The 16,649-nt window shown below is 39.7% G+C and overlaps 1 protein-coding gene and 1 long non-coding RNA gene across 3 annotated transcripts in view; one reads left to right on the top strand and one right to left on the bottom strand.

The window, feature by feature from the left end:
• The first annotated feature begins 1,224 nt into the window (after positions 1–1,224).
• On the top strand, positions 1,225–6,338 carry LOC121070160. The gene is made up of 3 exons (XR_005819932.1): positions 1,225–1,297; positions 5,357–5,451; positions 6,097–6,338. It is a non-coding gene; the product is annotated as an uncharacterized LOC121070160 (long non-coding RNA).
• A 4,006-nt stretch (positions 6,339–10,344) lies between these two features.
• SEL1L3 (SEL1L family member 3) overlaps positions 10,345–16,649 on the bottom strand; it is a 38,025-nt gene continuing 31,720 nt past the window's right edge. For both annotated transcript variants that reach the window (XM_040556834.1, XM_040556835.1), the window contains exons 20-24: positions 16,202–16,311; positions 14,780–14,907; positions 13,044–13,146; positions 12,879–12,951; positions 10,345–11,613 (exon numbers count right to left, since the gene is read on the bottom strand). In XM_040556834.1, coding sequence (XP_040412768.1) covers positions 11,447–11,613; positions 12,879–12,951; positions 13,044–13,146; positions 14,780–14,907; positions 16,202–16,311 — 581 coding nt within the window. In that variant the 3' untranslated portion in view covers positions 10,345–11,446. The remainder of the gene's footprint in view (positions 11,614–12,878; positions 12,952–13,043; positions 13,147–14,779; positions 14,908–16,201; positions 16,312–16,649) is intronic.

The raw sequence follows: 16,649 nt of genomic DNA, 5'->3' as shown, positions 1-16,649 counted from the left end.
ATTAAAGCTGAGGGTAGATTAATTTCAGTTTGGTTTGCTTTGGTCCCAAAGAAATGTTAGATCAGTTTTGTGGAATGCCTTTTTCCTCACTAGAGAGTGAACACCTAGTGCTTTCGCATCAAATTTAGCGTTATTGAAAAACTTTAAGAAGATTACAAGCGAGACTGGGCAGCAAAATCCCTTCGGTGTACGTTCAACAAGGCAGCCTACAGTTAATGGAAAGTGTCCCAGTGCTGCTGATGGGCCTCCTGTCTGAGCAGAAGGAAGGGCCATTTCAACACTATCTGTTAATGTCCTGGCAATCCTCCCAGATGCAAATCACAGAAGAATTTATAATTGCTTCACCTGGACTGGGGGCATTGCCTCAGGAACAGGCACTGACGATGGTCTCTATGGGACACAGTTTTCTAAGTGGACCTATGCCTGAATGTATGTTCTGCAGGACAGGCATTTCCTGGGTCTGTGAATGACTGGTAGGATAACTGGTGCTGTGTAAGATATCATAAGTGCAATTGTTTTCTAAGTATCCACACATATTTCCAGACGTGCAAATAAACAAATGAAATAGGGTCCTACAAGAAATTCAGAGAGGAAATTTTTACAAGGGTATGTGGTGACAGACAAGGGGCAATGGCTTTAAGCTAAAAGAGGGTAGGTTTAGATTAGATATAAGGAAGAAATTCTTCACTGTAAGGGTGGTGAGGCACTGGTACAGGCTGCCTAGAGAAGCTGTGGATGCCCCATTCCTGGAGGTGCTCAAGGCCAGGCCGGATGGGGCTTTGGGTAACTTGGTCTAGCGGGAGGTGTCCCTGCCCATGGCAGGGGTAGGAACTGGGTGGTCTTTAAGGTCCCTCCCAACCCAAAACATTTGATGTGGAAATGAAAAATAATAAATGAACACTTAAAATGTTACCTAACATATAATGTGTTACAAATGAACATCACTCAATATGGGCTGGGATTTTTATTTTTTTTTATTTTTTCCCCCCTTAAAAGCTTCAAGTAGCCTTCCAGCTTTCTGTCTTTCAGCTCTGTAGAGACAAACTATCTGAGCTAGCTATATCAGCTCCTGGTGCACACCTGGAGATGTTTTAAAGCAAAAGAGAGTGATTGAAAACAGATGAAAAGTGACTGAATAAGAAGAAAAATCTCTGAATTAGAAGTCAGCTTCTGGGTTAAGGATGTGAATCTGAAACTGCTATCTATTTAAGCTTCAGAAGATTAGCTTGTGGTAGGCAAAGTTGGCTTTAGAGATATATAGTCTGAACGTGTGGCTGCTTAATGGTTTAATGGAGAAGTAAAAGGGGTGTGTGTGTGGGGGGGGGGGGGGAGGGGGGGGGTTAAGCAACAGTCAATTTGTCTGAACTTATTTTACTAGCTCAGAAGGTTTCTGTTCAGAGTGAGTATGTTCTTGAACCAGAGGAGATTGGGTAGAAGGTGAGAATAATTCTGCTTGGGCGCATCAGTGGTGTTCTGAAAAATGTAACTGGTGAGGATCTTTTTCTCAATATTCATTGCATGAACATTAAGTATTTATTCCCCTTCCCTGGTTGTGAGTTAATTCCTGTGAAGGTGTCCTGTACAATCCAAGTCTGAAATCCTTGATAGTTGTGTACTGGATGTGAGGGTAAATTTTAGTTAAGACTTTGTTCTCTCCTGGGGTGGGGTAGGGAGGAAGTAAGACAGTAGATATCTGCATGTACTTGTTGCTCATTGCTACTATAATGCCTTAGGAGCTGTGGGTTGGATTTCTGTACTTTAAACATAGAAGAAAAAGATCGTCTTTGTGAAGGAAGCTCATATCTTTTGTTGTGTAGATAAAGAGATGTAAAATGTGGCTAAACATTGCTAATTATCACTACACAACGTGGACAACTTATCTAAAAGAATATTGCAACAAAGGAGGTGCTGGGAATTTTGTCTGTAGACAGACAAGAAAACCTCTTCTTTAGAAATCTGGCATGTGAAGGCACAGAGATACAAGCTGCATGCAGCATCTGGGTGAAGAGCAAGATGGGATACAGTGGTCAGGAGAGGCAGTGGCAAGGGCATGGTGCTTAGGGACACGGATTAGTGGGTGATATTGGTTGTGGGGGGGGTGGTCAGACCAGATGGTCTTGGAGGGCTTTTCCAACCTTAACAGTTCTATGATTCTAAGTGCCTGGGAGTAAAGATCTTATCCCCAGATTGCCTCACCTCTGTGTGGAGGTAACCTGTGGAGATATTACTGGGTAGAAGACAAGTCTCGTGCTGAGTTAGAGCTGTGGCTCAGAGAGGGTAGCTGAACTTGTGTTTGCTGTGTAGATCTTTGTTTTTATTTTTTTTCCAAGATCATGTGGAGGACAGTGGAAAGAAGCAAGCTAATAGAAGAACAGCCCCTTGTAGCACCAGTTATAACAGAGCTGGAAGTCCTATAGCCCATATACCACATGGTAATATTGTGTGCATGGATTGTCACCTCTAGGATGGTGTGAGTTGGCTGTGCTGCTTCAGGGACTTGCTCCTAGGCTGAGCTATTATGGGGCTTGCTCAAAACCTCTAAGCAGGAAAAAAAAATTAAATTTAGACTGCTGACACAGGAGCTATTGGTGTAATGGGCAGGTGGTGGATGCGTTTTTCCTGCTATCCTTTTGGAAGGAGCATTAGGTGCATGTGTACCAGGTTGGGCACCACCAGTAAAAGGGATGGGGAAGCATCCTGCTGGGGCCGTACAGGAGCTGGCTGCTCTCAGTACAGTAGGTGACATTGTCAGGACTGTCTGACATCTCATAATTTGTAGAGGCAGGGCAGCCTCCTGTGAAGTAACAGATGTAGGCATGAACCTCCTTGGACTAAGAGGTTATGGAATGATGCTTCATCTGTAGTAGGTTCTCCACTCACAAAGCTGTTTTTATAATAAAAAAAATGCTGTATACATTTTTTACAAAGACAGTAGCATAATCACACAGCTGCATCATTGTATTAAGTGTCCCCCCCCCCTTTTTTTTTTTTTTTTAAATAAGTGGTAGTAGTAGAGTAGCAGGTTCATGGGCATCATAGGCACTGGAGCAGCTATACAAAACATTGAGCTCTTACAGTACCTAGAAGCTGTAATCAAAGTTAGTCAAAAAGATGTACCACAAATATCTCTGAGCTCCTCTATTTCTTAGATGAGTCTTCTTAAAGAATGCTGCTGAAAATTAGGAGGAAAAAAAAAAAAAGACAGGTATTTCAAATGTGTTCAAGGGCTTATAATTGCAGACCAACAAAAATTAGGTGTCTAAATTCCAACTTATAAGGCAGAAAACGTTTTAGAGTGAGGATTTAATTATTCTGAATTGTTGAAATTGACTACCTGACTATTACTTTCATGGAATTATTAGAAATATATATATATTTCTAAGGTTGGGCATTCAGATCCTAAATTTGTGATCCAACTACTGACTACTCACACTTGCCAAGGATTCTGGGCCTTTATCCCATAATGTGTGGACAGGAAAAAGATTCCCCTGAAGACTTGCGTTTAGTCAAATCTAATGGATTAATTCTGTTCTCTGTTTCAAAACGCACGTCCAGTTATGTGATGTTTCGTTCTGTGGTGAGGGGAACTGCTTTGGACCATTCTGTTTCACTTACAAAGTGGCATAAAATCCAGTCCTCCTATAGTAGTAACCCTTTTGCTGTCTGAATCTGTCCTGCTGAATGTGTAAGATGTTAGAGCTGGAAGTCAAAAGTCCAAAGGAACAATTTAATTTATTAGAATTAGGCACAGAACACAAATCCTGAGGACGTGTTCTTTAAAGTCTCGCAGGATGCTGCAAGAATGACGCAATGACTTTAATCTGATGGAGATAAAAAATAAAATTGTCTTGCAATATAGATAATGCACCTCATAATTTTCCTTTACCTGTGCCAGCAAATGCATGTAAGCATGGACTAGCCCGAGTGGTTGAGATATAGGTTGGTGCTGGTGGCACAAGAGCTGTGGCAAGGCCACCAGTACGGCAAATTCCCATGGTAAGAGCTCCAGATCACAGTCCGGTTGTACCCTGGTCCGATTACAGACAGAAATGTGTGTTCAAACCCTGTGCTGCTCCCTGCAGCATTACCAGCCGACACCAGAGACCTGGCACAGCTTATTAGCTCCAACAGGTCCAAGTACTATGCTGAACCTTTGTCCAGAGCAGTGGGCTGAGAAGGGACAGTAAACCTCTACTTGATCTTTGCTGCTGAGATAACTTGCTGATAGTGCCTGGGATAGCCCATGCAAGCAACTACCCCGATGAATCATCTCTAAACTGTTTTGTCTTGACTGGTGCTACATGTGGACTTCTGCCATTGCAACGAAGTCACAGCATTTATCAGTGAATGGCAGTAAAACCCCAGAGAACTACTCTTCCCTTTCTGGATGGGGGAATGATGGAGACTGTGGAAGGCTTTGTGGACTCTCAGGTCTCCAGTCATTGTGAAATGGGGTTGGTTTTGTGTGCACGTGTGTGCACCTTATCCCTTCATCTTTTCTCCCATGCTTCCTTGCTGGAAGTCAGTTTATTCACAGTCAAACAAAAAAAAAGGCTTTTTTTTTTTTTTGATTTTTCCCTTTAAGCTAGCGTCAACTCAAATCATCAGATTCTGGCAGGATGGCTTTGTATGTTGAGGGGATCAAGGCTGAGACGAACGCTGAAGTTTTAGATTAATCATCAGTGAAGTAGCATTGATACTGTATATCTTCTCCAAAAGTAATCTCTTACTCCTGGGACAGAAAAGTTCAGTTGGTGTGATTGTGCTATCGTTAACAATCTTTTAAATACTTCAAGAAAAGCCTTTTACTGTTTTCAGTGGAAGGATTGATTTTTATCTTTACATATACACAGCAGGGACCTTCATTAAATTTGGCATCCCATCGTCAGCCCTCCAAACACTTCTGGAATTATGTACAGCAGCCACTGGAAGCAGCAGGAAGCATCCAAAGCTCTGCTTCCACCCACGTGTGTGTGTGTGTTGGGGTGGTGGTGGTGTAACTGAGTGCCTGGCAAATTTGTGACTTTTTATTTTTTTATAGGCAGAGTTATGAACATAAAAACTACTTTCCTTCAAAGAGGGATTTTATTTTATGAATATACCCTTGTTAAGCATTTAATGCATCGCAAGAGAATCTAAGTGTTCCTGGGGTAATGATGCTGGGGTACAAGGTACAAATAGGCATGTTGTAGGGGAGAGTTGTGATAGTCATAAACCGAGTTTGATTTTTTTTTTTTTTATTTCTTCCCCTAGCTAACTGGATTAGCACAAAGGATAATAAAACTTACCTAGAAAGCTGCACAGATATTTTATAACTCAAAACGCTGTACAAGTTATTTTCTGTCTCTGATATCAGCATCAATATCAGAGAGTGGCCGAGTCTGTCACAATGCTCTTCCTTGCTACCTGAGCACCAGGGACCTCCTGCATACTTCTCGCTGGATATGTCAGGTACAAAAATGATATTTTTATTTCCTTTGCTGATGGAAAGGCACAGAGGGTGTATCTGCCGTGCCTGGCAGAAGAGCTTGCCCTAGGAGAGCCTGAGAAATGGGCTGCACAGCAGGGCTGCTGCCAGACCGCCTCTGGGTGCTCTGAGGTGCTGTCTGCACTTGCCATGGGTATCTGTGTGGCTGCCATTTCTGCTGTGGGTTTCAGCCTCTCTAAGGACATGTATGTGCTTATAATGTATATCAGTCACCACTTCTGAATCTGTTTGTCTGAGATGGGTATCTGAAGAACTTGGCCAGAGTTACTCTATGCTTATTTCTAGGTTATGGAATATTTGGATTCATGTCTCTGTATTATTGCGGCTTTTCAGGTCAGTACATAAACTTCTAAATACTGACCTACTGGTGCTTCTGGAGGCTGACTGTGGTTTTAACATATAATTTATTATCGTTTGGGACCGGACACAGTAAAGATTAAAAACAAAACAGAAAACTAGGGGAAAGATTTCTGATTAAACAAATATGAGATATTGTGGAGAATGTAGAAAGCTCTAGGTTATTTTCACTAGAGCAGATGTATCTGGGTTTCCCATACTGGTATCGTTACCAACTAGGCTTATACGGTTAACTCTTTTTCTAAGAGTAGTGTGCTGTGGTTGACTTGAAAATGAAATTGGAAGAGTTGCTCATGTGCAACTGCAGCTGGCTTGGAGGAGCAATGCAATGTCAAGGAGCAGACATAAGCCTCCAAACCTTGGCATGGACAGCACGTGGAGTTGGTGTGGGACAGAGATGGCAGGGACAGCATTCTTTCCGCTAACCAACTCCGCAGCGCAGAAGGGGAAAACAGTGCTGTGAACTTGCTGGAACGAGGCGAAATGTGAGTGGAAGCTCTGACTTATCATTTCAGTGAGCCGCAGTGCATTTTGGAAAGGCTGTCTTATCGTCTACAAACACCTTTCGCATGAAAGCAAGTCTTCAAGACAGCTCTGAACATGTTGGGACTGCTGGGAGGGACGAATTGATAAATGGGTAGGTGAATCACAGAAATCAGTTCTAACCTCACAATAGGTACTGGGAGGGTGGGGGTGTAACGGGGCCCTACCTCACAAAGCAGAGGCCAGCAGCCAACCGGCAGTTCATCTGCCCAGTTAATCTGAGCAAGGCCTAAGGATGTGTGTGGTGAGCACTCGCTCATGGGCATCTGTGCTGTCTGGCTCTGTGCTCCCCAGCTTAGCCTGTTCAAGTCTTATCCCACTCGACAGTGTCGGGACACAGCCCAGGGGGTTCTACGGACCAGGGCTGCTCCCAACACGCAGCTCATGAGGCACCCATATTCTGAGGAAGAATTTAACTATGGTCGTGCTTTACCACTTCCTCTCGTGGCCAGGTGGTGAGTGGAGCCTGGCCGTCATTAGCTTATTAGTATGAATTTAGCTGGAGATTGTGCAAGTTTAGAAGCAAATTAGAGACACTTGCTGTGTAAATCCATGACTCAAGGCCATAATGAACAGAAGGAAAAAGTCAAGCAGGTTTCTCAGTTTCTACTCTGTCAAACTGCCTATAAAATAGTGCTAGGCCCTGCTAACCAAGTTGTTCTTTTTGCCGTTCATCAGGTGGAACTGATACGAACAAACAGCAATGCTGAGTGTTAGGAGCTATCTGGAAAGCTGACGGGTGATCAAAGAGACGTCAACAGGGACAAACAAGGGAGAAAACCAAGAATCAGGTGATGGGAACAGGGGACAGAATCAAGGTCAATGGGTATGTTAGAGGAGAGGAACAATCACTGATGACAAAGTTATAAAATAACCTGCCACAGCCAGCTTTCTTCTAAAGGGTAATTAAGATGCTGAAAGGTAGGTGAGTATTTGATGGCATTTACCAAGCAACCCAAGTCCTGTAAGCCAAGGGGCACATAAGCACTGTGGCAATTTCTGTTTGGAACCTCACTGCTTCAGAATATCTAATCTATAGCAAGCTCTTTGCAAACACGTAATCTAATGCTTAGTTATGTATGCATAAACTGCATGGACTGCAGTTATGTAACTTATCTCTTTCTTCCCATTTGGGTTATTCATTACTCTTTTTTTCTTCTGATTCTCACCTGCATGAATCCATATGCAACTTTTTATAAGAGAGATGTACTTAGGCATGGACTTGGACATTTTTTACTGTAAATAATAATTTGGCCTTCTGGCACAGGATTTAGTTCCTTAATAGCTTAGGAAAATTATTAGGAAAATTAGTTTCCTAAAAAACGGAAGCTGTGATATGTTTCTAGCATGTCTATACCCCAGTGACTGCTTTTTTTTTTTGTTGTTTACTGTGTTATTTCAGTTATTCAGGCATTGTTTCTCTTGCCTACATCTTAGGAGAGAGCAAAGAAATTGGTCTATGCCTAGACTTGCCTCATCATTCCTTAGCTTCCTTGTACTTGGGCTTGTTCTTCAAAAATACCATCTTGTCTCTTTCACTTCTGTTCTCTTTCTATGGCCCAGTCTTTTAATTCAGTTCATATATTTATGGCAGGGAAGAAAGGATGTGGGGAGGAAGCTCCTCAGCCAAAGCTTATTGAACCTGTTTCATATCTCTGTACTGCACTTCATGCAAGATAAGGGCCAACAGTCATCCAGTGCTAAATGCCATAGTCCATTAGTCAATGGGGACACGTTACGCAGACAAGAATTGGGTATGAAAACAAATCTCATAACAAGTGTTTCCCATAGCTTTGAGCTTTCCTCGTAGCTCAGATGGAAAAACTATAGTCCCAGTAGGAGATGTACTTGCAATACATACACCAAGTACCAGGACTAGCGTGTGTGTGTACATGTGTGTGTCTATATATGCAGCTGTAAGCACATGCTCATGACTGTATATTAGGGTGTAATGTTCATCACTGTACGGACTGGGAAACAGCATCATGCAATGGTCACAGAATCACCCACGTAAAGATGTCTGCGGTCAGTTCTGTCCTGATACTGCCTTGGTACGTAAGTCAAACCTTAGTTTCTGTAAGTTTTGCATAACCACTTTGAAAACACCTACTACATAATCTTTAGGCTGTCGCCCACTTAGAACTACCCAACACTGACTTTATTTTTGAAGTTTACCTTCACATATTCATGTTCCCTGTCTGTAATTGGTATCTAATTCTCAGTGGTATTTTTTTTATTGTAGCATTTTGATACATTGTGCATAGGAACGTCTAGCCTTTATCACTTGCAGTAACACACGTTTAGTTGGTATAAACCGTACATTAACTCTAGATCATTCAGCACCTACTCTGTAAATAAGGACTCTAGAATTATTTAATGTCCCTAACTTCTTAAAGATAATTCTAAGCTTGAACCAAGACAGAAAGGGGAAAACGTACATCACTTACACTGCCTTAAGCACCACCTGTTTTCCAAACCCTTTATTTCTAGGCTGTGCTGTTGAGCTGGCTGGGCTTCTATAAAAAGTGTATGAGCATGCAGAATTCCAGTCTAGAGTTCTATGCTTCTGATTTTTTTTTTTTTAAGTATTTCTCACTCCCATCCTAACAACTCAACATGTGCTCAAGAACTATAAACTGCAGTGGTCTTGTTCTATCAAAATTTCTTTTTTTTTTAAGTTGAAACAACTTCTTTTTGTGTTTCCTTGCAGATGTCGTAGAATTGTCACTGCTTTAACTAACCATCCTCTCTTTCTCCTTGGGAATTAGATAATTCTCTAGGTTGTCAAATAATAGCCTTCTATAAATCAGATCTGTGAAGGGTAATTTATTATTACTTCAGCCTTAAGTGGTGCCACTTTATCTTAACATATTTTCGTGTTAAATATTCTTTGATAGGAATTCTGCTGTAGTGGTTACAATAAACAAAGACATGATTATTAACTGCTGGCGTCAAGAAATATAGGGTAGTTTTATCAATTGCCTTTTGAAATATAGATGTGAAATAACACTTCTGGCAAGCCTCCTCAAGTCAGCTCACTAATAAAGCTGAGAACATGGACAGACTTTGGAAAGGACAACGCGGTCAGCCCAACTGCTAATGCTTATTTATATATCGACACAACCTGGAATACAGGAACTCAACGACCTCTGTGATTTCAGCAGAGGGGTTCCAATCATACCACCATTAACGAGCTTCCATGGGATTAATATTTTACTAGGGCATTTTTTAAAAAAAAAAGGGGGGGGGCAATTTTCCTCTTTAGGGACAGTTGCTTTTGTGACTATGGCATATGTAATAAAATACATTTTACAGACAGCTTACTACATGGCATGGCTTGCTGTCTGCACATTCAAATATTTTTTTTTGTGTGACCACGCTAACTAGATATGATATTTGGTACATAACTTCATGCCTATTTTGTGACAATCATTTGTTTTCAGAGGCTATACTTTTTGCAAGAGTTTGGGATCATGATTTCACCCTACCCCAGTTTTATTACAAATGCACAATGTTTTCTTTTATTAGGTGACAAATGTGAAGTTGGGAGAATTCTTAAAATATCCGTATGCCTGTGTTTAAAAAATTGGTATAATTAAAATGCTTGGCTCAAAGCTGCAACTCAGAATACTTTGGAATTTTTAGTTCTTTAGAGAAGAAATATATGCTGATGTGTAACTTGTTTATATAACTCAATCTCTTTGTGTTTTTTTTCCCCCATTTAACTCATTCCCTTCCTACAGAAAACTGCTACTTTTTGACTGCCAAAATATCCTCCAGCTCTGTTCTGTGAGAATGCTGTGTTCTTCAAAGAAAGTAGTAGTTGATTGCCCTATTTGAAGCTAAGAAAGCAGACACCTAGATCATGTTCCTCAAAATCTGCAAGGGTAAGATACTATAAGAGACTCTCACCTGAAAGGTGCTTTAAAAAAAAAAATACTTCACATTTAGGCTGAATTAGAAAAATATTTTTATTTACAAGAGTAAATAATGTAGTGCAAGGAGAGTGGATTTAACCCTCAATAATAATGCATAGATTGATGCGGTTGATAGACTGTGATCTAAATAATTTTGCAGAGGTGCATACACACCTGCTTTAAAGGTCAGACCTCTCCTACAGCCACTTACCTCACAGCCTTAAATCACACAGAAGACGTTTGCACTCTATACTTATTATCCCATCTAATGTTTATCATATAAATTGTCACTTAAACTCATGTGTTGAAAAGGTACGGTAGAACATGAAATAAATCATTTTGAGTGTTACCTATGTAAGAAATGAAAACAAATTCTTCACTCACTTCATGTCACCTGGTTACATTTAAATATTACTTATCTAGTAAGGGTTCTTTCTCTAATCAGTGGCTCTTGGGTGGGGTGGGAGACACTTTAATTGTAGCCCCAGGAAAATGCTGACATTCATGAAACTGACATTTCAAGAGTCAGCCAATAGGACTACTATGTTATGATCATATTGCAAATCTTACCAGTATTTTTGTTTCAAAAGAAAATACTTTCTGCATAAAAGAGCTAGGATGGAATGTGAGATGTCAAGAAAGTAATTGTTATCACTGTACCAAAGTCCTGGCTGGTGTTCCACGGAATTTGGAAAGTGGAACTAGGTGGCTGGGTTTCACTTTTATATCATTTCCATGCTTCCAACTCATAAAACTCTGGTAATTTTAAGGTAAGCTCAAATGCAGTAAAGGCCACCTGATAAGTTATTAGACATCTGAGTAAGATATTTTCTTCATCAAAACCAGTGGGAGTTTACCTCATTCTTCAATCAGGTAAAGTGTGCCTGTGTTCTTGTAATCCTTCAATACAATACACTATAATCATACGTTGGGTATAGTGAGATAAGCTGTATTCTCTGTTTGGACTGTTAAGGTTATTGTAGGGGTGTTTTTAAGTTACAGTAGAGAAATTAGTTCAGTGGATTTTGGCTGTCGGGCTGCATTATTAATGCCATTAATAGGGCTGGTTGCCAGTTCTTACAGTTGTAGTTGTTCATATCCCATCATCCTGATAGAATATCAGCCTTAAGAAAACTACACCTCAGCTGGTAACAAGAGGATTCTGAGGGTTTAACTCCTGCTCCACTGAATCATTTGATAAAGTAGTTTCATCTTGCTGCGCTGGCCGTGTAGCATCTTCATTGCTGTTCCCTGAGGAAGAAGGCTCATCCGATGATGGTTCTGATCTTGTTCCAAGAGAATTACTGGCTACAGAAAAATGCCAAAATAAAGTATTTAAAAACCTCAATGCACCCAAGATGTCAATTTGTCTATTTTTAAATATTATATGGATATAAAATTGCAATATAAATAATACTCAAAGGTTAGGAAATATCAAAAGAGGAGTATCTGTAACTTTAACTATGCCCTTCATACACACACTAATTCCCAAGTTACACCAATTATAGCTAGTAAGAAAGGAAAACAAGGTTTCAAAGTTATTTCCATAGTCAGCCTATGTCCTAAATGGTGTCTATTAACTAGGAAATTCAAATAAGCTTTTTATATTTAATGTTTATGGATAGGATTATTATTTTTTAAATCCTTTTCCCTTTTGGTGGAGGTTGGCAACTTGGAAACTGACTCTTTTCTATATTTTATTACAGAAGTATGTCAGAAAACACATTTATCTTTCTTCTTCCTCTGAAGAAAATACATTTAGTGGAAGAAAGTCTTTTCGTAACAGGTAAGTTGTGAAATAAACATTAATGATCAAGAACCTGTCTTGTGATTTAAAGTAAAATGCTTGCCCAAAGCTGGCAATGCTTTTTAAATGATGATTCATTATTTTTGCATGTGATGGTGTGTTGTTTTTTATCCTTTCCTTAGCAATGCTATTTTGTCTTTGACATCTCTTTCAGTGTGGTGAGAAAGAAAATGGGGTTTTAATAGGCTGAAGCCTGATATTTGGTTTTCTGTTTCTTAATCATTAGTGTCCCATCAGAAAAGAGAACGTAAAGCTAACTCTTTAGTTCTGGACAGGAGGAATATGCAATTGCTGATTCAAAGTATTTACTCATTCTTTTACTGGTCTGAAGAGTTACTCCAGCGTACTAGCTCTGAACCTCACTTTTACTTCCACCTTGTAACTGAATGGATCCAGTCATACATAACATGGCACGCAGTCTCATCACATATTAAAGTGACAATCTATGAAATCATACAGTCATATAATTAGTTTCCATATAGTCTCCTACAGTTAGTGCTTTTATAAAGAATCAAGGGTTTTAATCAAGGGAAATTCTCCAGAAACTGACAGGCTTAAACCACTCATCTGTGCCTTACTCACTTCAGGCACTTCTTTTCATCAAAGAACGACTCGCATGACAAAGACCTTGCTCTCCATAGGGAGCTCTACCAAATCCAGAATTCCTTTTTTTTTTTTTTTTAAGTTCTTACTGGAAAGAATACAATATTATTGCTTCATTACCATTCAATACCATTTCTTCAGTTTTACTCTGAGAAATACTTACCAGATAGAGTCTGAAAATAGTGCACTGCAAAGGCAATCAGAATCGATAAAAGAAAGGTTCCCATGAAGTATATCTGTGGCAGGAAGTTTAAAAATATTAGATCTGTGCAAAGCTGCAGTAGTGCTGCAAATGAATTAGCACATGTACCAAAGGAACAATACATACCAGAGTAGACTGTAAAATATTGTTCCAGAGAACTCTCACGTAAAAATAAAGCAATGCTAGTGAGCATGGACTAATTGATTCTTGGTTACTATGATTCCAGCACCTACAACCAAAGAAGATTAAAACAGCTAATTAGTCCTACTTTGCTATTTTGTGGCACCTGTCATCTGGGAATCTCCAGTGTGTTTGTAGTAGCACAGAAAAACAAGCAAATACTATTATCACTGTATCACAGATAGATAGTAAAAACTCAGAGAAATATCAGATTAACCTCATTAAGCACAGAATACTTTACCCTAGGAGCATATTTTTGTTTTCTGATGAGTCGACAACTAGCTACCTTAGGAGCTCCTGGCTAGAATCCAGGCTACCCTTGTCAAGCAATCACAATACAACCTCATATCCGAGATACTTTGCTCTGACTCATATGAGTCAACCTGAATCCACAAAAGTAGCACTTGTATCAAGATTAGGCCTACAAAATTCAGTTGTCTATGCAGAAGATTGGTGCCAAAAACCCCTTCAGAAACAATGGAGTATTATATAACACGCTCAGCACTCAGCGTGCTTTAGCTGACTAGCTGCTAGGTGTCTGTTGCAGGGTGAGCTGCGTTGCTTTCCATGAGGTAGGACTTCACCAACTAGGGTAGTTTAAATGGCTAAATCACAGCTAACGTAAGCTTGAAATGATTTTTTTTTTTTTAACCAAGCTGAGCAGGGTTGCATGGTGTAGGATGATGGGAAATTACTGTGGCGCTGTCCACTCTGGATTTATTCTCACTGCAGAGCAGCTGGGTTCAGTGAAGGCAAAATTCAGGTTCAAACTTACAATCCCAGGAAGCCCTATTTAGCTAAGTGGTAATTTTATGTGGATTGGAGGTAATTTAGGGAGCAAGTTCAGACTAGCTGCAGTGAATAACAATTTTGGTGTATTGCTGATGAATCAACAAGTGAGGCCTTAATGTTGGTATCATCTCCACTCTTTTGGGTCACAACTCTGTGGCAAAACTGAAGGAACACCACTTATTCCTTGTTCACATATACATATTAACCATTAGGTCCTCCTTTCTTAAAAATCTGAAAGGCAGTTCCACAAATCCACCAAATATTCTGTAAGCTTTCCATTCCCACCGTGCTTTTCTAACACGTTACTTCATCTAGGGAAGGGAAACCTAAGTTCTCTTAGGTAAAGAGGGCTCTTAGGTAAACAGAACCAGAGTTCCGCAGCTGATTTCTGCACGCACAGTACTTGCACAGCAGTTCAGACAGCAGATCTGTAACATTCTCACATTTAATATTCTGTGCCACAACATCAGTGCCAGGACGCTCTGCAGCACAGATACACTGGAACATCTTTGCAGAACAATAGGAAGGACTGCTATTATCCCAGTTACACGCTTTTACATTCCATATTAAATTATGCTATATTTATCCTTAAAAATTGGTTTGGACAGTATACAAATTGTCAGTGCCTAACTTACGAATTTAAATACACAGAATTGGAAAAGTCCTTCTGGATCATTAAATCCAGTCCCTGCTGTTTCAGGTAACCACACACAATCAAGTCTCTCATAACAGTATATTTAGGCAGTTAAAGCATTTCAAGCATGTTGACCTTAACCTGCCTTAAGTCATACCAGAGAACAAAGTTAATCATTACAGGAGATGCTGTTCTCAAAAGTAAATGCTACTCATGGAAAAACAGAAGATGCTGATTAAGGTAAAAAAAGACTCACCTATAATAAAGTTCCTGAAGAAGTGAAGTATTACCAGAATGCAATGCCTGATCAATTTCCAAGTGATCCAGAATGTAGGAAGGTATGGAGTTGCCCTCTTCTATGAGAAGGGCCAAATTAAAGAAACCCTAATAATAAAAAAGCATATACATGTTTTAATCATTATTTTTTCATATGTGTATTCAAGGTCTAATATAAGCATCAAGTATCTAAATTATAACTGTCTTCTATAAATTAATTTAGTGTAATGTGATCTTCACATTAATAAATGGGAATAAATGAGAGCCTTCCCTCCTAATCATACACCCAGCTAAATCCAGAAAGTGACAAAAGAACTAGCATTCATTCGTTGTGACAATTTTCTGAGAAATTGTTTGAAAAAAGGTCTGATCTTTCTCATTTTTACTTGCTCTTTACATACAGCCACAAAATCAAACCATATTTTATCTACCAGAGAAATACAGACTGAAAGCAGGAATATATTCCTGTTCTGTTGCCATTTAACTCCCCTCTAGCTCTACCTAGATCAACAGAAATCAGAACAGTGAAACAGAGCAGAAATTTGCTCCAAGAAATTTAAATCCTTAGTCTTAACACTTTTGCCTACTTGGGATAGTCTTAGGCATCAATATGCCTCCTCAGAGATGAACAAAGATGAACACAAAGATGAACAAAGAGGAGATGTATGGCAGGGTTTCCCATCAGTCTGGCTTGCATACTTTAAAATAACTGTTCATGTTTATCATCTTTCTTTTGCTAGTTTATCAGCCATGTTTTGTCCTAATATCCTCAAAGTATATCCCATCTACACTACCTCTGATAAATTCACATACAAGATACTATCTGGAGACACTGTCAGAGGTACAGGGAGAACAGAAGATTGCATCTGGGATATTTCAGAAGGATGTGAAGGCAGAACAGGGCATTGAAATGCTGTATGTCTTTGGTAATGTAACGTGGTATATCTTTTCACTATAAAACATTTTAAGTTGGGAGCTTTTGTTGGTGGAGTGAACAAAATTCACCCTAGGATACACTCAGTATGTCCATGAAAATGGACTGGTCTTCTGGTTTATTTCCTAAAATAGCAATGGATAGAATTGGAAGAAAACTCGGGCAGTCTATTAACACTTCCCCTTGCAGTAACAAAAAATACGAAGGTCACAACAGAATCAAATCCATCAAGGTATGGTAGCACTGAGTTAGGCTCTTCACCTTAAGCTTTCAAGACACCTGAACCCTAGGGCTGTCCTATTCTAGGTCTACCTTCTGACTCACTAGGTACCTTGAAATAATTTTAACTTATTCTAGCAAGTCTCTTCAGTGCACAGATGTAGCCAAGCAGAATAAATACTCTCGGGTGAATCTTCAGATTGTTCTAAACTCTGGTGTTTTATTAACACATTACAACTGCAGACCTACCTGTGAATCTCCCTCTAATGCAGCTTGTGCATACATCCGCACTGACAGCTCAAGGTCTTTAGACTGGTTCTGGTAGCCATAGTAGTAGAAATCTCCCATCTTCAAATAAGCTGTGGAAGAAACCAGTAGCACGTCATTTAAAGCATTTGTAGAGAGAGAATCAAATAATCAGAAATGTGATGGAGAATTTAGTAATATTTCTATTTAAAGCTGTGTATCTTTCTGATTGTCTGTATGACTGCTTCACATCTGACTAACTACTGAAAATATTTATTCTGGATGAAATTTCTCATGGTTGCTCTTTAATAAATTAATACAGTGAATGATTTTGCTACTTTTACAAAAGCAGACTTAGAGACTTTACACCGTATTCCCTCTTCACTTGCTTCTTCACTCTGTCTTCGGGCAACCTGTAGCCTTATTACTCAGGTTAGCCTTACTAACTTGG

This window comes from Cygnus olor, chromosome 4 (genome assembly GCF_009769625.2).
Source record: "Cygnus olor isolate bCygOlo1 chromosome 4, bCygOlo1.pri.v2, whole genome shotgun sequence".
Classification (NCBI taxonomy): Eukaryota; Metazoa; Chordata; class Aves; order Anseriformes; family Anatidae; genus Cygnus; species Cygnus olor.
Note: the sequence above shows the minus strand (reverse complement) of the source record. Positions and strands in the feature narration are given on the sequence as shown.